This window comes from Mangifera indica, chromosome 8 (genome assembly GCF_011075055.1).
Source record: "Mangifera indica cultivar Alphonso chromosome 8, CATAS_Mindica_2.1, whole genome shotgun sequence".
Lineage (NCBI taxonomy): Eukaryota > Viridiplantae > Streptophyta > Magnoliopsida > Sapindales > Anacardiaceae > Mangifera > Mangifera indica.
Genome location: NC_058144.1, coordinates 7,877,425 through 7,897,882, shown reverse-complemented (window position 1 = coordinate 7,897,882; position 20,458 = coordinate 7,877,425). Strand labels below are relative to the sequence as shown.

General features: G+C 34.5%; 4 protein-coding genes across 4 annotated transcripts; 2 read left to right on the top strand and 2 right to left on the bottom strand.

The window, feature by feature from the left end:
- Window positions 1-2,979: 2,979 nt before the first annotated feature.
- On the top strand, window positions 2,980-3,987 carry LOC123222516 (E3 ubiquitin-protein ligase ATL41-like). Its single transcript, XM_044645337.1, has one exon. The coding sequence runs from the start codon at window positions 3,106-3,108 to the stop codon at window positions 3,832-3,834; it is 729 nt and encodes a 242-aa protein (XP_044501272.1). The 5' UTR covers window positions 2,980-3,105; the 3' UTR covers window positions 3,835-3,987.
- A 1,682-nt stretch (window positions 3,988-5,669) lies between these two features.
- Window positions 5,670-7,137, bottom strand: LOC123222517 (PLASMODESMATA CALLOSE-BINDING PROTEIN 5-like). The gene is made up of 3 exons (XM_044645338.1): window positions 6,524-7,137; window positions 6,397-6,421; window positions 5,670-6,003 (listed from the first exon to the last, which is right to left on the bottom strand). Exons 1-3 carry the CDS (start codon window positions 6,867-6,869, stop codon window positions 5,844-5,846), a joined length of 531 nt encoding a protein of 176 aa, XP_044501273.1. The 5' UTR covers window positions 6,870-7,137; the 3' UTR covers window positions 5,670-5,843.
- Window positions 7,138-9,091: 1,954 nt separating this feature from the next.
- Window positions 9,092-12,552, bottom strand: LOC123222515 (sodium/calcium exchanger NCL-like). The gene is made up of 7 exons (XM_044645336.1): window positions 12,018-12,552; window positions 10,937-11,122; window positions 10,648-10,832; window positions 10,404-10,549; window positions 9,986-10,259; window positions 9,617-9,916; window positions 9,092-9,536 (listed from the first exon to the last, which is right to left on the bottom strand). Exons 1-7 carry the CDS (start codon window positions 12,394-12,396, stop codon window positions 9,288-9,290), a joined length of 1,719 nt encoding a protein of 572 aa, XP_044501271.1. The 5' UTR covers window positions 12,397-12,552; the 3' UTR covers window positions 9,092-9,287.
- Window positions 12,553-16,946: 4,394 nt separating this feature from the next.
- On the top strand, window positions 16,947-20,316 carry LOC123223823 (golgin subfamily A member 6-like protein 22). Its single transcript, XM_044647218.1, has one exon. The coding sequence runs from the start codon at window positions 17,159-17,161 to the stop codon at window positions 20,075-20,077; it is 2,919 nt and encodes a 972-aa protein (XP_044503153.1). The 5' UTR covers window positions 16,947-17,158; the 3' UTR covers window positions 20,078-20,316.
- The last annotated feature ends 142 nt before the right edge of the window (window positions 20,317-20,458 follow it).

Genomic DNA, 20,458 nt, shown 5'->3' with positions numbered 1-20,458 from the left:
CACCACTATTATTGCTGATCCTGTAGCTGTAGCTTTACTGTAATTTTCCAGACTCCACATGACTTTGCTCATTTCACAAGCAAGAAGACGAAGATGATAATGCATGATTTAACAAAGTAAACTGTTGATCTAATCTAAGTCTGTCTTCATTTAAAAAAACAAAAGACTTCGAAAGTTGATTGAGGCCCCTTCAAATGCCAGGACTGGACTTGGCCTATCAGACTTGGATCTAAAAAGAGGCCCATTAATTTATATCTTTAGATGCCTAACATTTGTAATTATTTTGCCTTTTTTTTTTTTTGTCAACTCCCTATAAAATTCAAAATGCTTTTGGCTTTTCATAAAGGCAAAACCCCCAAAACCTGAAAAATTCTTCAAACTGCATCCACGTTTGAAAAATGTGACATCATGCATTCATAAATCAAATTTTGATTATGTGAAAATTGATTTTGGAAACGCAGCCAATAATTTAAGGTTGGCTTCTGATTTAAATTCGGTGAAAGGTTGAGGTGTCAAAGGTCCAGTCTAGCCCAACCTCGTATAATTTGGCATGGTCCGCGTTAGTTTGGTATGGAAAACCAGCCATATCAAACCTGTGAGCCCATAAAGACCTATAGGCTGACTGATTAAAAATATTTAAAAAATAATTAAATATTTTTTAAAATAAGAAATTTTTAATTTAGTTAACCGATCCCAAAAAGCATGTGGGCCAACCCATTAAGTTTCTATGGGAGCATGAACCAAGAATCTTGGGCCTCAAGTCTTGAGTTTTTGTCAAATTAGCTTAAGGCATCGTGCTGAGATTGGGCAGGATGGCTTGACCAATCCACTGTCACCTCTAATGAAATGTTAATATGAGCTGTCTGATCCCACTCCCTTGATTTTTATATATTATTTATATTTTCCAACAAAACAAGATTAGTTGTATATGTTGCAACGAACATTCGCTTACCTTGTTGAATGTCCTAATTCCCTGTTCTTGTTCTCTATTAGAAGTAGGTCTGGATATGAAATGAGGTGGTTCGGTGTTAAAAGTTAGTTTAGTTGGATTTAATTTGGTTTAAATTTATTTAATTTAAATTTAAATTAAATTTGAATTGAAAGATTTGATTTATTTTTTAAATCAAATCGAACTTGAATTAAAAAATATTTAGCTTGAATCTGATTCAAATTCATAGATTAAATCAGTAATTCAAAATTGTGACTCAATTAGACTCGAATCAATTTAAATTCAATAATTCAAATTTATAACTCGATTTAGCTTAAATTAGAAATTTTGAATATTATTTAAATAAAACGATATCATTTTATCAATGACTCAAGCTATGAATCCGAACCATACATTCAATTCATTAATTCAAATTGAACCGAATTATAAATTCAAACCATTAATTCGAATTATAAAATCGAATTAAATTAAAATCAAACCAAATTGAGGAATTTTTTATTTGAATCAATCTTAAATCAAACTTAATTTTGACTCATCAAAATTTAAACTGAATTATTTTTTATTGAAATCAAATTTGAATCAAAAGATGTTTAGATCCGGTCAAGCCGAATCCACCCCTAATTAAAAGGATTAATGTTTGGTTTACAATATTATATAATTCAAGGATCTGAATATCCTTTCTCTAATTTTTCAATATTAATGTCCACATCCCTATGAAGACCATACCGAACACAGAGACGGCCAAGCAAGCTGGGGGAAATTTAATACGCTGGGTGTATTTTATTCAATTAAATTGTGTAAAATATGTATTTGTTTTCTTTTCACCTTTTGTACAAAAAAAATTATTATGATTAATTATTTTCAAAACAATTAATTATGTGTATAACTTTTAAGAAAATTTTTCTTAAGACGGAAAGCCTGTAATGGTGAAAATAATTTATGTTCTCACTTTTTAGCAATTATATTGGATTCGAGATTTGTCATATTTGATATAACTGATTTAATGTCAAAAATAATAATTTAGTTTGAATGAAATTATTCGTTACATAAAAAAGGAAAAGTCTAAGTCTGTCATTTTAACCGTAACATTTGGGCAACTGAGAATTGATTATATGTGGGCAACAGATGACGGAATGAAAAGTATGGGAGGAAAGGATAAAAACCATTATGTCATTGTTTTGAATTAACAGGTTTTGCACAATACAAGAAGTCACGATCCACATGTAACCAAAAATTCAAAGCCATTATTGTTTTTTAGACCTTCAACTTCAATTTTATTTTGGGTATTTATGAAACGAAGTCTGCAGCTATAAAAAATCGTAAGCAATGCGATTTCCTGTGAGAGAAATTTGTAATGTATTCACATTGAGCTAGTTCATTACAGACATTACTCAGCATCAAAATAAAAATGCATCTACACTTTCTTCTCTTTTGAAACGATAAAGATAACGAAGGGTTTCACGTAGATTTAAAGTTGCTTTGCCTGCTTATCATTTTGTGGTAATAAAAAACAATGAATAGCGTTATGTGTATAATTTTTATATACAAACAATGACATATTATTATATAATTAAGTAATTCAAAAATTAAAAATAAAATAATATTTAATCATATGATAATATATTATTATTTATACATAAAAATTTTATACATAATTTAATTAAATTATAATAAAATTATATATATAAATAATATGTATAACTGTTTATATAAATAATAATATATTATTATGTTATTAATATTATTTTATCTTTAATTTAAAATTATTTATAAAAAAAAAAAAAAAGTAATTGATGACTGCAAGTAACAGTTGGATTGGGTCCAAGGTAAACCAAATAATTTTTTTTTTCATATCCACTAATAAGCGGAGTAGGATAATATATATGTACAGACAAAATTGCCCTTCTTACGAAAAATATAAAAGTAATTTTATTTTTTTCTTAGAAAAGATGGTGTAGACAAGTCAACTCCTTTCATCTGCGTAACATTTACATTGTTTTGTTTTGTTGCCTTTATATTGCCCCCACGCTATTCACAAAATCTACATTAAAATTAAAAATCAGCATAAAAGCCTTCTCTTCTCTTCTACCTCTCCCTCTCCCTTTCCCATTTCATCTGAGACACCAGGGCACATACCTTCATCTTCCTCCGCCATTATGAGTCACGCTGACGATGATCACGATGATGACCCTCCACTTTTCTCTCACAAAAACCCTTCTGATCTCAACAGCAAGATCGTGCTCGCTGCCATCGTTTCATTATCTTTCGTCGTAATTCTAGTTATAGTCCTTCACATCTACGCAAGATGTGTTCTCAGACGCCAAGCCCGACAACGCCGAACGCCTATTCGTAGTCTTGACCTCACCGCTAATCCTGGCCAATCCGGTGAGCCGCCCAAGACCGGCCTTGACCCTTTGATCATTTCCTCCTTGCCCATGTTTGTCTTCAAGCAAAAAGACGTTGGCGATGTTGAGGTCACGGCAATAGAATGCACGGTTTGTTTAAGCAACATTGAAAACGAAGAAATGGTTAGACTTCTGCCAAACTGTAAACACACTTTCCATGCAGAGTGCATAGACAAATGGTTTGGTTCACATTCCACTTGCCCCATCTGCCGCACTGAGGCCGAGCCACGGCTGCAGCCGGAAGCGAGGGAGGTTCCTACTACCACTACTGTCGCAGCCACAGCTCCGCCGTTGGAACTTATAAATTCTACTTTGTCTTGTCAGGAAGGGACCTCGAATAGTGGAGGCGAATACTCTGCTAAAATGTTAGGTTCCAGTGCGAGATTGAGCTCTTTCAGAAGAATACTGAGCAGAGATAGGTCGTCAAGGAGACTTCAATCTTGTTCTCAAGAAGATGTGGTAGATTTGGAGAGACGGTGATGATCCCTAAAGGCCCAAATTTTCTGCAGGAATATTTAACTAGATTAAATATTATAAATTCATAATTTGATTTTTTATTTTTATCTGTTGTAAGACTTTTATCTACCTGCCTTTCACAAATCTAATACGTAATAGAGTTGACAATCATAGCCAGCTGCAGCTCATAGAGAAAGCGATTTTCAAATTTTGTGATGTTTAATTGTTAAGTCTAAATAACCAAGTATTTCTTTTAAGTAAACGGAATTTATTATATTAATTAATTAGATAGATAAATTTAAAATATAATAATTAAATTTATAATTATTATATTAAATAAATTAAAATTGTATGAACGTGTAAATAATTTAAACCCAAACTTTTTTTTTAATTCTAATATTTTGTTTATTTTACTAACTCTTAACTCCTAAAGAGGAAGTAATGTATTGGTCTGTTAGGTAACCTAAGCAGATTATAGAATTTTCTTAATTAGGTCCATCTCACCCATGTGAACCAATCTCATTTTACTTGGAGCAGACAAAAATCCCAGGTGTCCAATCACCATACTAATTTGAAGTCTCCCCGGGGTATGTCTAGAATCGCTGATTTTTCGTCCCTCAAAGTAACTTGCATTTATTAAAGTGATGGGAAATCCAAGTGTAATTTGACCGGAGTTATGGATAATTGTATGAGGACCATACATCTCGTCAAGTTCTAGATTTTCCCGTCTAACAGACTTCATTAACTTGGCACGATCTAACAGACTTCTTACCGAATATTAATTAGCCTCATTTTTTAAATAAATTTTCATGTTAATATCATACAGGAAGTAAAAATAGTTTCAACGTTAATATGTGAAATTGATTTCTAACATAGCTTTTTTTTTTTTTTTTCTGTGATCACCAATGCCTCCTACATTTGAACTTTGAACCACCGTTTTTATTTATAGTATTTTTCTGTGAAATTAGTGCCTGGTTATGATCTAATTTAGAGAACACGCAATTAGGATTAGTCTGAACCAAGTTAGCTCAAATTTGAAATTTGATTCGATTTAGTTTGAATTTGAAAGAACTCGAATTAGAAGGTTCAATTCGTTTTAAAATCAAATTGAATTCAAGTTAAAAAAAAAAATGACTCAAGTTAGATAAATGACTTGATTCATTTCGAATTTAACTCATAACTCGATTTGAATTATATTAAATAATTATTAAAACAATATTAATTTATCTATTATTAAATAAACTGATATCTATTTGTTATTGAGTCATAAACGAATAACAAACCAGTTGACCTTAACTGGATCAGCAGCATGAATTATAGAACCTAAGGGCAGAGAGCTGAAGACTACTAATCGGATATGTTTGTTAAAAGGAAGCTTGAAAATGCCTACTTTAGTTATATGCCTGACGTTTGAACGCTACATTACATCAACTATAAGTAAAGCAGGGATTCCTGAAAGTGCTCATACGAAAGTAAAATTTAGGCAGCGGCGCCTGGGGCGGTATTGTTTTTATGTCAGCTCTGATCTCCATATCAGCTTCACTACTGGGGTGTGTACAGAGCAGCTAGAACTATCTCATCAGGCACTCCCTTTTTACTGTTTGCAAATCATAATTCTACTCTTTTTTGGCTAAGGTCGGTCAATTAAATTTGTTTGTATCTAACTTGAGGACTAATATTATCAATGAAAACAAGTGTCTCTTACTCATCATCTTATATTATCTTGGAACTTCACCAAGAAAATTATTAGTTAAACTGATAATAGTCTCCTGGATATGCTCAAAAACAACAATCATTCCTTGTGATTTCTGTTATTAAAACTACTGCTAAAGCCTGGTATGTTTTGCTAAGACAATGAATTGGATCAACCATGATTTGTAGATTAACAATTGAAGATAACTACAATAATGTCAGAAAATATTCACTCAAAACTATCCCACAACGCCTACATGAATGATCAATCTTCTTCAAGGCTTTTTTCCTTTTACAGTTTTGAATATCATTCATAAGGAAGAAAAAATAACAAAAACGACTCAAATTATTCGGGTGAACACAAAGAACAAATAAATGGAAATGAAAGACCAAAACCATGTGCGAGCCATCTGTCTGCAGCCACTAAAATCTGCACTATCTGCCCCAGTTCCCACTGTCGTTGCTGTTGAGTCTGAAATGTTCCCATTCTTCAGTGTCGAGCTGCAGTAGTGGATCCAAATATATCAATTATCAAACAATCTAATCCTCAACAGGGAATTTTATTTAATCGCCAAGAAGGGTGTTAAACTTGTAGTTTCCCCCTCTAAAATTGCATTATATTACCGACGTTTATGCTTATGCACTTCTTTTCACATTTTAAAACAGAGTAATTTATGGCTAACTACTTTGAAGCACATCATTTCAATGCCAATGGAAAATGAAAATGCCCATTTTATGACTCTATTTTGACACTTATCTTGTGAGCAAATTTACTGATCCAATTTCTGGGATCTAGCTTTCCCCAAAACCAAACAGAGCTCAAATCATAACAGTTACAAACTAAGTAAATAAAGAAAGAGAGATGCATTATTGGTATGCCTCCAAAGACATTACCTAGGGAATTTGCAGCTTCCTCGACCTGACGCCAAAACAAAATACAAAAATAAAAATCAACAGTTATGCAAAAGAAACTTATAAGCAAATGAAAAATTAGAATTGAAGTGTTGTGTTTGATACTGACTAGGGTTTAAAGAAGTGACCGCGGCAGAGTTATCAAAGTTGCAGCTTTCAACAGTCATGCCGTGCTTCAAATAATAGTCATTAAAAGCATAAGACGCCATTTGCTGAATATCACTGGGGTTATAACAGGTTCCACCTTGCTGGATTGGGCTGCAGTCCGCTCCCCCTTGACCGCAGGCCCAGTCAAGCGCCCCCTGCAGGGCGGCGTCCTCCGCGTTGTTCTTAGCCACGCACCACAGCTGCGTCGATATCACCAACCCGCCGTTCTGGGCCCTAACCACTAACAAAAACGCGTGCAAAATGAGTGGAAGGAGGAGAAAGAAAGTGAAGTTTTCACAGCGAAACATGTCCTTTTTAAGAGAGAGACAGTAATACGATTGCAATAGCTATCTTGATCTTGGTGTTATTGAGGCTCTGTTAAAGAGAAGAGAAGAAACTGCAAAGTGACCGTTGGCGTATCGAGCAGCAGAGAGATCTGTGAGCTAGTGGGCACTGGGTAGTGAAAGAAGAGTAAAGAGACAACCCAAGTCTCTGTCGTTTTATCAATTATCAATCTGATTACTCTATTATTTTATTTCAGATGTGAGAGACAGCAAGAACCTTTCTGTTTAATAATCCCTTCATTAAGCATTCGATGGAAATTTTATAACGTTTGATTTAATTAATTATTAATTACCGATAAAATAGCATGAGCATGGAAGCGACCGGTTTCTATGATTGAAAGGATGAAAAAGCCAACTCAGATTCCTGCTACGGCAGAGTCATTAATTTAGGAGTTCGATTGATTCTTCTGCTTGCTACCGCTCAATAGATCAAAATTTTGCAGCCTAAGAGACTTATGCCCACCGAAGGTTTAGTGTATTTTTAAATACATATTTATGAAAATTTAAAATTTTAATATTTATTTATTATCTAATTTTTATTAAAAATTTTTATTAATAGGAAAAGTAAAATTATTTTTAATAGATAATATTAAAAATAAAATTTTATTTCAGTTTCACCTATTAATTTTAAAAAATAATTTTTCTTTTTAAACTCAAGCTTTAAAAAATCATCATTTTCTCTCTGTTTAGATTTTTATTTTTATCTTCATCTTTACTGGTGATCGAAATTTGTTGATGTCATTATTGCTCCAATAAAGATCAGCTTCTTCTCTCTCTCTCTCCTGGTGCACTCTCTCCCTCTAAATTGACATCATCGATTCGATCTACTAAGAATTGATTAAGATTTATCTTCGTCAGTTGCTTGTATTCGTCGATCATTTTATTGCAAGAGCCAACGATAATAGAAGTTTCTTTTAAGTAGTCGATAAGAGACCTTTCGCTTTAAGAGCCGACAACAAATGAGATTTGATTGAGAAGTCGATTGTTTTTGTGTTGGTCGCAAATGGTAAGATTTGTTGAGATTTGGCTAAGAATGGTCGAATCCGTCAGTCCTTCTATCATCAGGAGTGACAAAGAGTACTAGTTGAAGGCCACCAGTCTCTGAGAAGGTAGTCAGAGTGGATTTTGTCGCAAAAAAATTGGTCAGTTTTTGAGTTAAACCTAATTGGGGGAAATGGTGACTTTTCAAAACTTGCATTTTGGAGAAAATTATCATTTTTTAAAACTAATAGGTGAAAATGAGATAAAATTTTATTTTTTTAATATTATTTATTAAATAAAAATTTTACCTTTACTATTAAGAGGGAATTCTAACAGAAATTGAATAATAGGTAGGTATTTAAGTTTTTGAAACTTCATAGGTGTAAATTGAATGCGCTAAACCTTGGGCGGGAGTTAATTTTGCTCATCAATTCCAGTGAAAAGTTATTTTCATGACGCTTACGTGGACAAACGTGAGGCCGTGAGATGGGTAACTGATGTGGAATGCTTGCCTTTATTACAACACAAGGTCGCTGTTGAATTATTACGCGTAAATACAATTTTTCATTCAAGGTTTAAAAATATTTTTTTACTGTTAGTTAGTATAAATAATAAGATAAAATAAAAAAATTATTATTTATTAATTTTAAAAATAATAAATAGTTTTTAATTAAATTCAAATGTTTTAAACGGATAATTTAACCTTTAAAAACTCGGTTACATTATATTTAAATTTTTTAGGATATAATTATTATTTTAAAAATTATTAATTAAAAAACTGATATTTTAAAGTTTTCTAAAAGATCCCTAATTTTTTTTAAACTTCTAATAACCCCTAAAATGTATCAAAAGACCTCATTATTAAAAAATTATAATTTATTTGTATATATTATTACATGATAAAGACATCTCTGTCTATAAAATGAGAGAAAAATGGGGTGAAGATAAAACAAAAAAGAAATAAGAGGTTTTTTTCTGTATAATTTGGATATTTAAAAAATTATTTTTAATTTTTATAAATTTAAAATTATATGATAATTTTGAAAAATAAAATAATAGACATAGAATGTTCATTTCACTTCTTAATATGATTGTTTCATTAACATAGTTTAATTTTGAGTGGAAATGGGCTTTTTATGTTTGATTTTGGGTGAAAAGTGTTATTTTCGTTAACCTGGGATAGAAAGGACGCTAAGGCTAAACCCTGGGTGGGAACATGTCATCACTCAAAGATAAATAATTTCCGCTGATAGTCGAATACAGGTAATTATACGCTATATAACATAATAGTATACCCCACCTAAAAACAACAGCCTTTGAACCTCGAAAAAGCCTAAATTTATGCAATTATGTAATGAAGTCACATAACAATAACCATAAAAGGCTCCAGGTCCTCTGCGATCAAGACCAACCTAAAACATCGTCAAGAACAAACACCAACAGCAACGAGAATGGATAAAGCGCATAGGCCAACAAACACATCCAAAGTGGAAAGGTTGTGCGAAAGCTTGCAATGAGGCCCGTCACTAAGCAAACAAGTAGAATTACTAATACTTCTGCTGAAAAGTCCCATGTCAACTGTCGAAAGTAAACAAGACCCAGAAACACTGACAGGGAAAGGATATTGCTCATGGTCACAGATCCATATATCTGCAACAAAATTGCTGCAGTTATTAGTCCCCATAACCAAAGCGACAAAAGTTTATAAAAAGTGAAAAAATAATGCAAACCTCTGAGTATGTTAAGGATGCAGTTCTCTGCCTCTTCCGGCTGGCAAAAGTTAGAGTTGAAACTACCTCACTGGAGGTAACAAATGGTAAAATGATAAATGAAACGAAGAAAGAAGGAATGCTCGACGCAGTTGAGAAGTTGTCAACTGCATCTACTAGAGGATCGGAGCACACAGCAGCAATAACAGTTCCCATAAGCAGCATCAATACTGCTTTGGAGACTTTCAATTTGCAGTTTCCAGTGCTTTCCACTACCCCATCAGTCTCATCCCCCAGCTGATCGTACTCTGTCCTTCCTTCCTGCATTGCATCAATCACAGGACCTGTCTGGAGGAAATCTTCTTAATTATGAATAAATTAGCAACATACCTGATCAAAGTCATTCAAAATTTCTGGAGTCTTGGGAGTTCCACTACGCCATTTAGCAGAATGTTTAGCCTTAATAAGCCATCTTGAGATTCCAGCAACAAACTCATGAATATCGATAAATGAATCATGTGATTTATCCATGTCTTCCAGAAGTTGTTCAACAGCTTCATTGATGTTCATATCTGTCTCTTCGAATTGGATTCCTACTATCACAGCCCTCAATTCCTTAGCAGATAGTTTTCCATCTGAATCCTTATCGATTATGCTGAATAACCTGTCCAATTATAGTTTTGCTGAGTGCCCAAAGTTTTTCATGGTTTAGCATACAAACTGAAAAAGAGTTTCTTTCTTTTTTGTTCTTTTAATCTAATCAAACAAAATGGAAAGAAATGTAGAAGAAAGTTAAGCGAAGACCAACTTTTGTATGACATTTATATTAGGTAGACCATCATCTGTAAAGAACCTTCCCAGTGTATCCGATCTCAACTGTTTCAAAATTCCCGAGATTACACGCTTATGCCTTAGATATGCAATTCTTCTCTTCTGAATCAATGGCTGGAATACCTATGCCAGTATTAAAAAAAAATATAGACATTCTGGGTCAGTCTGAGAAAGGACAAAGAAAGAGAACAAACTAAGATCTTATGGTTAATTTAAACTACCTGATATAGGCAATAAGAAAACACACAAGAAACGGAGAGGATAAGTGAAATCAGGATTACTAAATGACTACTGGAAGCTGCCGTGAGGAAATATTGTGGTAATTGGACAATTATAAATGGGATGACAGATATAACCATTATTCTTGCAGCATAGCTGGTCCAAATATCAGTGCTCACCCCAGACCCTGCAAATATTATTCATAAAACAAGTGTGCATTAGATTATTGACATCTAAACATAATACATTCTTGTTTAGCAGGAAAGACTTGGTAAGAATAGAGGGTTGTACCAGTTAAGCTGAATCTTTTAGTATCTTTTAAATCTACTGCAGTGGAACCTTCAATGTCACACTTGCCGACCACAAGACACGAGCCCCACAATATAGTTAAAAGCATAATTATTGATCCAGCCATCAAGCCCATTCCAACAGACACCTGACTTTGAGCAGTTTCCGTGCTCCCAGATAGTCCAGAAGCTACACAAGACGCCACAGAATATCTCAGCATATGTGACTTGAACCTTTATATCAGAACATCTCACTCCATTAATATATTTTTTGTTTTAAAGAAACCCACATTGGTGGAAAACTTGGAATCACAATTATATCCGTAGAATTAGCAACAAATTCAAACTTGAACTACAGTGAAAATGCCCAAAATAATAATGCATGCCAGTTTCAACCTTCTTCCTACGACTACAGCATTCATAATCAGTCGTGAAGACCAAACCAGGATTTGTTCCATTTTCAAACAAAGCTGAGCCAAAACGGCACCATGTGGAAAAATATGCAAGTATTTTTATAATGAAGTTTAGACTTCATGTTGGCTAGGATGAAAGTTTGAAATATTTAATAAAAATTATGTCAACTTAGAATATATAAAACCAATAATAAGTAGCACAAACGTGGAAGCAAAGCTGCAGGAAAAATGGAGCACATGAATTTTTATTACGGAAGAGTTGTAAGATACAAGCAACTGTGCTGGAAGAAACTTGTGCTCTCCGTAATTGGTGTGGAAAAGGAATCAAAAGATTGAACTATATCATATTTTAATTAGTTATAATTATCAACTGTTTGATTACAGTTTTCCATTATGTCGGATTGGATCTGATTCTTGTATCAACCAAGGGAGAGATGAACTAAACTTCCGTTAAGGCATAGCTGTAAGGACTAAGGAAACCTCTCAGGAGGAGATATATTACCAATAACAGTTAAGCACTCAAGACCAACAGCAGATTATCACACTAGTTTGAACAAAGAAAGAGGGAAAACTTTGTTTGAAGAAACAAATATCTCGCACGCAATTTAGCAAACAAATTTGAAGAGTGAAAGCAATGTAGAGAGGTGGTAAAATATGGTTAATTAAGCTCACCGAGGATGATTGCTGCATCAGGAACAGAGCTCAACACAGGCAAGAATAGACCACCAATAATGCCAGGACCGAGAATTTGCAGCAAGTTTTCACTTCCACTGAACAAAAACTTGGCAGCCAGGAACATCACGTAGCCATAGACAAGAATAAGGAAAACATTGCCGAAGACAGAGGTGGTGCATGGCAAAAATCCATAGGTTTGCTCGCAGGTATCTGATGATATCAAGCTGTTAAGTTGGATGAATGTTGGCTTCTCAACAGCCTGGATTCCATCAGATACCATAACAGAGGATAAATCTCTGAAAGGCAGACTCTGTGCAGGGCTAGATAGAGCTAGATAAAAGATGGGTATAAGAAAGAGTGCAAGCCTCTTTGCCATAACTTAAATTGGCTTTGTTAAAAATATAGAATGGCTTATTGCTCTGCTTCTTTTTTTCGCTCCACGGCCTCAGATGATTGAATATGAGGCTGGAAACCTCGGTATTTGAAGAGGAAGATGAGAATGTTGGAAATTTCAAGTCAACCAGAAGAAGCAAGAGGAATTGGACAAAATATCACATGAAAAACAATTTGAGAATAAAATAACAGAAATTGAAGTTATTGCAGAGCAGGTATAGGTCGTCAAATATCAAGTGAAATTGGTATTTATTTTAAATTTTGACATCAGTCATATAACAACTTCAATCTTTAATGAAAAATCGTTCAACTTGTTAGGCTAACATTAAAGTTTTTAATATCCAACGAGCCATTATTCGGTAAGTTAATTGCAATGAAATTGCAAGTGGCTAGTACATGGAAGAAGTACTTTAACATTAGGATAAATGCCATAAAATCACCCTTAATATGATATTGTTTTCTCTTGGAGGCTAACTTCTTCAGTTTTACCTTAACTTTGCCAGGAATTGAAATCTTAGGAATTGCACTGTACAATTTCTAAATTTTTCTTTTGCACCTTCTGTGTTCATCTTGTGTTGCAAAGCAACAAATCTTAAGAATTAGAGAAGGGGGAAATAACTGAGGCCAAATTTACTATTTGAATTGGCTCTTTTTTCTGTAGCAAGTGAAGGCTTCAACTTTATGTAATTGATGCAAACGAAGGCCGAAGAAAAGAACCCTAACAAATCTTTGGCTTTGAAATTTGGTTGTCGAATAGCTAGCACAACCCAAAGCTCCGTTATGTAGCGTAAATTGAAGCTAATACTTGTGTGCTTGCGTACCTCGAAAAAGCTTCAAATTTATTTAATTTATGTAATGAAGTCACAGAAAAATTACCATAAAAAAACTCTTGGTCATCTGGGATCGAGACCATCCATCCTAAAACATAGTCAAGAACAGACGCCGATAGCAACGAGAATGGATAATGCGCATAGGCCACCACACACATCCAAAGAGGGAAGGTTTTGCGTAAACTGGCGAAGAGGCCAGATGGTATGCTAAGCGCTAACAAGTAGATTACTAATACTTCATCTGAAAATTTCCATGTCAACTGCGGGAGGTAAACAAGACTAGAAACACTGACAGGGAAAGTATATTACTCATGGTCACGATTCTCACGAACCCATTTTTCTGTTTCAAAAACATTTCACAAATATTAAGAGGGCATAATAAATTTGCATTATAAAGCATGTGAAGAAGAAACTAGACTGTGAGTGTGTAAGGATGCAGTTTTCAAACTCTTCCGGCTGGCAAAAGTTAGATTTTACATTTCCTAACTAGACTTTACGAATGGCAAAAAATATGAATGAGATAAAGAAAGAAGGAAAACTTGATGCTGTCCACAATTTAGTTGTTCACAATTTGCGAAATTGTGGACAGCATCTACCAGTGAATCAGAACACACAGCCAGCAATAACTGTTTTCATAAGCAGAATCAACTCAACACTGCTTTACGGGCCAACCACTTGGGGTTCTTAATATTTTCCACCACCTCATCACTTGGATCCCCCAAAGGATCAAACTTTGGTCTTATTTTCTGGATTTCATCCATAACTGTCATCATTCGGAGAAGAGAGTACGACACCTTGTTTTTGGGCTTTGCAACTGCAAGCATAGAAGCTCACAGGCCTGTTTAGGTTCCAACGTCTTCGTAGGGCTACTGTGACCATTAATCATTTAACGCCCCTCAAGTATCTTGTATTTTCAAGTTTCTATCTTTATCTTTGAAAATTTTATTTATCCACCCATAAACGATTAAAGATAACGAAACCCTAACTCTTTAAAATTTTATCTCATTTTTCTCTGTAAATTTTAAAAACTAATAATTTTCTCTCATAAACCAAGTTTTAAAAAATCATATTTCTCTCATAGGGTTTAGTTTTAATATTCGGTCACTCTCTCCAGTGTCATCGTTGACTGTCTCTCACTCTCAACGGTTTCCTTTTCTCTGATAGTTTATCTACCCTAAACCCTAACTCGTAAGGAGAGGAGGAGGAATGTGATTTTTTAAAACTTAATTTAAAAAAAAATAATATTAGTTTTTTAAATTTAGAGGGAAAAGGAAGATAAAATTTTAATTTATTTTTAATATTATATATAAAATGATAATTTGCTTTTAAAATTAACAGACTTAATAGCTCATAAATGGATAAATAAGATTTTTAAAGTTAAAAAATAAAAACTTGAAAATACAGTATACTTAAAAAATGCAACATACTTTGGGTGGGAATTAGTCCTTTGGCCCTGTTTAAGAGCATCGTCATCGTTTATATCTATCTCTTCAAAATGGTTGAGTGTATTTGCAATTTATTTCTTGTAAATCTAATCAAACAGTCGGATACAAGGCAAAAGATATGGTTGAAAGTTCAGCAAAGACCAACTTTTGTATGACTTCTCTATTAAGAAAACCATCATCTGAAAAGAGTCTGTCCAGTGCATGCGATTTCTCGATGTTACATGCTTAAGCCTTATATACGCAATTCTTCTCCTCTGGAATCTGGATCAATGGCTGAAAAATACCTGCATCAGTGTACGTTCAGAAGAAGTATTCTGGTTCGTTCGAGAAAAGAGCAAGAAAAAAGCAACCTAACATTTGTATATTCAGTATAAATTTCATTGTTAAGGCTGTTCTGAACGTCTATATCTCAGGCAAATAATAGATCACAGTTTTAAACGCCTAAAAAAGCAACATAGGGGTTGCTGGGTGGGAAGATTTTGTCCGGTAGAAGTGAGAATTTGCTGCAAATTCTTGGTCCTGGATTGATTTATTGGTTGTTAGTCTTACCTTTATTGGGCAATCCTGATGCAGCAATTATCCTAGGTGAGTTTTTTATTCTTCAAATTTGATTTATCTTGTCTGATAAACTAGTTTTATTTTCGATCTAATACATTTTTAATATTGAACCTTCGAATATCGGACTCATGTTATTATTTCCACGGCCAAAAGACTTATTCCCCTTCAAAGTTTATTGTATTCTCAAATCAATACTTATAAAATATTAAATATCCAAACATCCACCTATGAACAGATAAAACTAACAAATCTAATTAACAATATCTATTTCTCTCTACAAAGTTTAAAAAACTAGTAATTTTCTTTATAAATTAAACTTTGAAATGTTATTTTTTTCTTTTTAGGTTTTCTTTCTTTTTCTCTAGGGTTGGACTCGAGCCGAGCCAGCTCGAGCTCAGCTCAATCGAGCCCGAAACGAGTTGGGCTTGGCCGAGCTCGAGCTGGCTCGAGTTGGCTCGATAAATTTTTTAAAAAATTTTTTTATACAAAACGATGTCGTTTTGACCAATAGATATTAAAAACGATATCGTTTTGATAATGAAAAACGAATTGAGTCAAACTCGAGCCCGAAACAAGCCGACCTTAGCCGAACTCAAGCCGCCTATATATGAACCGAACCGAGCTCGAGCTGGCTGCGAGTTGAGTTCGGTTTGGCTCGAATCCAGCCCTATCTCCCTCCCATTTTTTGGCTTCGTCACTAGCTGACGTACCTCTCCCTCCCTTTGCCCACGATGAAAACCATAACAAAGTGGTACTCATCACTAGAAATTATTAATTTTTTAAATTTAAAGAAAAATAGATAATATTTTATTATTTTAAACATATTTCTACTCAAAAAAACAATTTTATCTTTAAAACTTAATTGATTTTGTTAATTTTAATCCTTTATGGGTGGAAATAAGTAGTTTGGCATTGTTTACACTGAGCCCCTTAACATACGAAAAACAAAATTTTATAACCCTTTACTTATTTGAGTGTTTTCACTTACCGCTTGAATACTCTAAAGAAAAAGACAATAACCCTGCCTTTGCCAAGAATCTTTACACTTATCACTTAGAATACATAAACTCAAATCTATACCTAAGATTACACATGAATCACATATAAGTTATGTTAATGAAATCTCCAATTCATGTATAATCGGTTAATTATTTAAAAAATTTTGATATAATTTATGATTAAATATATAATTAAACTTATTTAATATTAAAATAAACTTAGTTTGGTAATACAGATATTTAAATATGATAAATAAACTCTTGATTCAAGTTTTCATAATGAATTAAAAAAATCAATTTTTTATATTGAATGAGTCAAACTTAATTTTATATATAGTCTAATTAGTTTATTAATGGTTAACAATTTAATTAGTCAGATTAACCAATCCAATTTAATTTTTAAATCCATTATTAAGATCAGTCTCTACGAATATGAGAAAATAGTTTGAAATTTGATTTTAAATAATATTATATATATTTTTATATATAATTTAAATATATAAAAATAAAAAATAATTATACGGTTATATATTATTTTATTTTTAATTTAAAATGATTTAACATATGGTAATATATTTTATATATATTTAATTTATATCTACCAATAATTTTATCAAACTTAAAAATGAGTCAGAAGTGCTATTATATTCCTTTTCTCCTAAATTTTAATTATTTTAATTAACATTTCATAAATTATAAATATATTTTTTATTTGTATGAATCACCATAACCGGAATCAAGGAAATTCAAATTTTAATTTTATTTTCTAGAACAGGATGGATGATGATGATCCTTGTATGCGGCGAGACCAAAAGTTTTCCTGAAGTGGCAAGCGTTAGTTGCTACGTCCAGAGCGGAGAAGAGGAAACGAAAAGCCACAGCTTTTGAGTCCCTATTGCAGAAGAAATATTGGCATGGTCAGTCCGAGTCTTAATATTTCTTCTGAAAATCAACACCAAAGTTCAACCCAACAAAGCTCGAAGATGACTACCCAGAACGAAGAACAACTATCTCCGCCTACCCAATGTCAATCACCATCAACTAAAACCCTAACCCTAGAAATACCCTTAGATATACCAAGTGCTCGTAACTCTGACCAATTTGAAGAAGATCAGGAAGAAGATGATCTAAAGATGCTTACCCCCGTCTCTCAATCGACAACCCCAACTCCCACCCGACGTCCTCCTACTAAACGCAAGAAACTTAACAAACAAAAACGACGCACCGCTGCTCTCGAAAAGAGGTGGTTGAAAAAGCTCGAAATTCTTAAGCAAACCCTAAGACCAATCCCTTTCCAACCCAACAAAAAACTACATTTTTCCCTCCACGAAACTCTACTGAAACGAGTTGGGTTGTGGGATTTTGTTCATCTGGAGTTCGATCCCAACATCCGTACAGATCTCATCGCCCAAATCATCGCAAATTACAACTCGAGCACGCGTAGCAGCTACGTCAACGGTACAAGACTCCTTGTGAATCGTGCGGATTTGTCCCGCGCATTGAAATTGCCGGTTAGGAAGGATAAGAGTAACGCCAATGTGAATGCGTCGGACGGTTCTGCGGTGTCCTGTGAGAAAGAATCGGAGGATTCGATTGGATTTATCCAAGAGGTAGTGTCGAATTGGATGCTTTTGCATGACGACACGTGGATGATGCCTCAGGATGTGCTGAATGTGGTGAAGATGATTAAAGAAGGGAATTTTGAGAAGATTTGTTGGGCTACTTTCGTTTGGTTTATGGTTGAGAAAGAGATAACGAACTCAAAGTTGGAGAATTGTTATTATGCTTCGCATTTGCAGTGTTTGATCAAATGTCAGAAAGCGGAGTTGTTGAGAGAAGACGTCAAACAGCAGGGGAAGGTGAGAGAGGAGATCAAAGACGAAGAAGAGGAGAGAGAGGAGATCAAAGAAGAAGAGGAGCAAGTGAGAGAGGAGTTCAAAGAGGAAGAAGACGGGGTGAGAGAGGAGATCAAAGAAGAAGAGGAGGGGGTGAGAGGGGAGATCAAAGAAGAAGAGGAGGAGGTGACTGAGGAGGTCAAAGTTGAAGAGCATGATGTGCCAGAGGACATCAAAGATGGAGTGGAGGTCCAAGATGGAAAGGAGGCGAGGGAGGAGATCAAAGAAGAAGAGGAGGAGGTGACTGAGGAGGTCAAAGTTGAAGAGCATGATGTGCCAGAGGACATCAAAGATGGAGTGGAGGTCCAAGATGAAAAGGAGGCGAGAGAGGAGATCAAAGATGAAGAGGAGGAGGTGAGAGAGGAGGTGCAAGATGAAAAGGAGAAGGTGAGAGAGGAGGTTAAAGATGAAAAGGAGGAGGCGAGAGAAGAGGTCAAAGATGATGGAGAGGAGGTGAGAGAAGAGGCCAAAGATGAAGATGAGGAGGACTGTGATGGGGATGTTAAAATGCCCGACGGGGATGATGATAGTAAAATAACTGAGTTGGAGGAGCATAACATTGAGTTGTGTCTTGGTCAAGATAATACTGTTAATGTGAAAGAGAATGTTGCAAAAGAGGAAGAAGGGGTTGTGAGAGATGATGTTGTCAATTTTGGGGGAAGTAAAAATGAAGAACAACAAGATCTGTTATTATTGGATGGGAAAAATTATGTTCTTGAGAATGAGCCTTTTTTGAAGGGCTGTACTCTTGGTGATGTTAAGGTTATGGATTGTGATGAGGAAAAGAGAGAAGAAATGGAAGAAGAAGGGGATGAAGAGGGAGGAGACGAAGAAGATGAAGAGGAAGAACAGCAGCACGAAGTAGGATTTGCTCTTTCTCCTGAAGCTGATACTTTAGAGATGGTAACCTCAGCTAATCTTATTCAGGGAATGGAAGCAGTGCAAGCTCCTTTTAGTAATGGGATACAAATTTGTGAGGATGATTTACCTGGGCAGTTTCTCTCGTCTAGGGTTGATGCTCATACAAATCCAGGAGCTTCGTCTTCACATTTTGGTAATGGGAACAAGAGAGCTATGGATCAGGATAATGAGGTTTCTCATCTTAATAGTTGCAATAAGCGGTTGAGAAGTGGAGGATCATGGGTTAGTAAGTCATCATCAGATTTTCACACGTGTATGGAGCAAATACAGCATTGGATGGGAAAGGCTACAATGATGTATGAGACAAAAGATCAGGTTTACCAGGAGTCCAATGTAAATCAACAAATGTTAATTAATGAAGTGCAGAAGCGGGATAACATGATTGAGCACTTGCATAAGGCGAAGTTGGAGGAACAACATAAAAGGCAGATTGATGTCTATAAGCTTGAGCATGAACTTTTTGTTATGGCAAATGTCGTTGAGGGATATAGAAAGGCTTTGAAGGAGACTCATAGGGCATTTGCTGAATATAGAGCACGGTGCCCACAGGCTGATGAACCACTTTACAAGGATGTCACTGGTGGTGGAGGTTTAGTTCTAAGCACCATGGAACTTGAAAAGCAACGTGTGAAGCAAGAAGAAGAGAGAATGAAGCTAGAAGAAGAGATGAAGCAAGATGAAGAGAGAAGGAAGCTAGAAGAAATTAAGGAAGAAGAAGAAAGAAGGATGCTGGAAGAAGAAATGAAGCAACAAGAAGAAAGAAGGGTGCTGGAAGCAGAACAAATTGGGCTTGAAAATGACATGAAGCTAGAAGAAGAAGAGACAATGAACCATGTGCTAATTGAAAAGAAAATTAAGCAATTTGAAGAAGGATGGATTTTAAACTTCGAAGCACATAATTGTGGGGTTCATATGCTTTCTATGAAGATCCTAGATTTTGAAAATGAGGTAAAACACCTCAAGGAATTGCTTGCAAAACGAAAGGTTTCTGAAGAATTTAAAATGAGCTCCGAATGAGATTGTTTGTTTGGTGACTCTAGGAGTTTATGTTATAAATAGGTTAGTAGACAGGAACATTTAACAAAGAAAATATATGTATATATAGTTTCTGCACCTCTTTATCTTTCTAGTTTATAGATTTATGTATTTAAATCTTTAGTGTGTATTGGCATGTTAAGATGGCGGCAGATGTTTTTATCTTTCCATGTTGTGTGCTTGTTTCATTTATGAACTTACAATTTGAGCTCCTTGTTTGACGTTAGATATGAGCAATGAATTTGCAAATGCCCTGCCCCAAACTCCTCTGTATTTTTAAAACGATGATCACGCAAATTAACTATTGTATTGCCTAATCTGTTGTTTCTTTGGTGAACTTCTTTGTTAGCGTTTCTTTGCGTT

What these genes read in the sequence shown, in the direction of transcription:
- LOC123222517 (XM_044645338.1), bottom strand. Translation starts at nt 6,869, where the DNA reads ATGTTTCGCTGTGAAAACTTCACTTTCTTTCTCCTCCTTCCACTCATT. An exon ending in GGTCACTTCTTTAAACCCTA is followed by an intron (nt 6,422 to 6,523) that starts GTCAGTATCAAA and finishes TTTTGGCGTCAG; the next exon opens with GTCGAGGAAGCTGCAAATTC. An exon ending in GGAAGCTGCAAATTCCCTAG is followed by an intron (nt 6,004 to 6,396) that starts GTAATGTCTTTG and finishes CCACTACTGCAG; the next exon opens with CTCGACACTGAAGAATGGGA.
- LOC123222515 (XM_044645336.1), bottom strand. Translation starts at nt 12,396, where the DNA reads ATGGCAAAGAGGCTTGCACTCTTTCTTATACCCATCTTTTATCTAGCT. An exon ending in TAAAAGATTCAGCTTAACTG is followed by an intron (nt 10,833 to 10,936) that starts GTACAACCCTCT and finishes TAATATTTGCAG; the next exon opens with GGTCTGGGGTGAGCACTGAT. An exon ending in CATCCTTAACATACTCAGAG is followed by an intron (nt 9,537 to 9,616) that starts GTTTGCATTATT and finishes ATTTTGTTGCAG; the next exon opens with ATATATGGATCTGTGACCAT.
- LOC123222516 (XM_044645337.1), top strand. Translation starts at nt 3,106, where the DNA reads ATGAGTCACGCTGACGATGATCACGATGATGACCCTCCACTTTTCTCT.
- LOC123223823 (XM_044647218.1), top strand. Translation starts at nt 17,159, where the DNA reads ATGGTCAGTCCGAGTCTTAATATTTCTTCTGAAAATCAACACCAAAGT.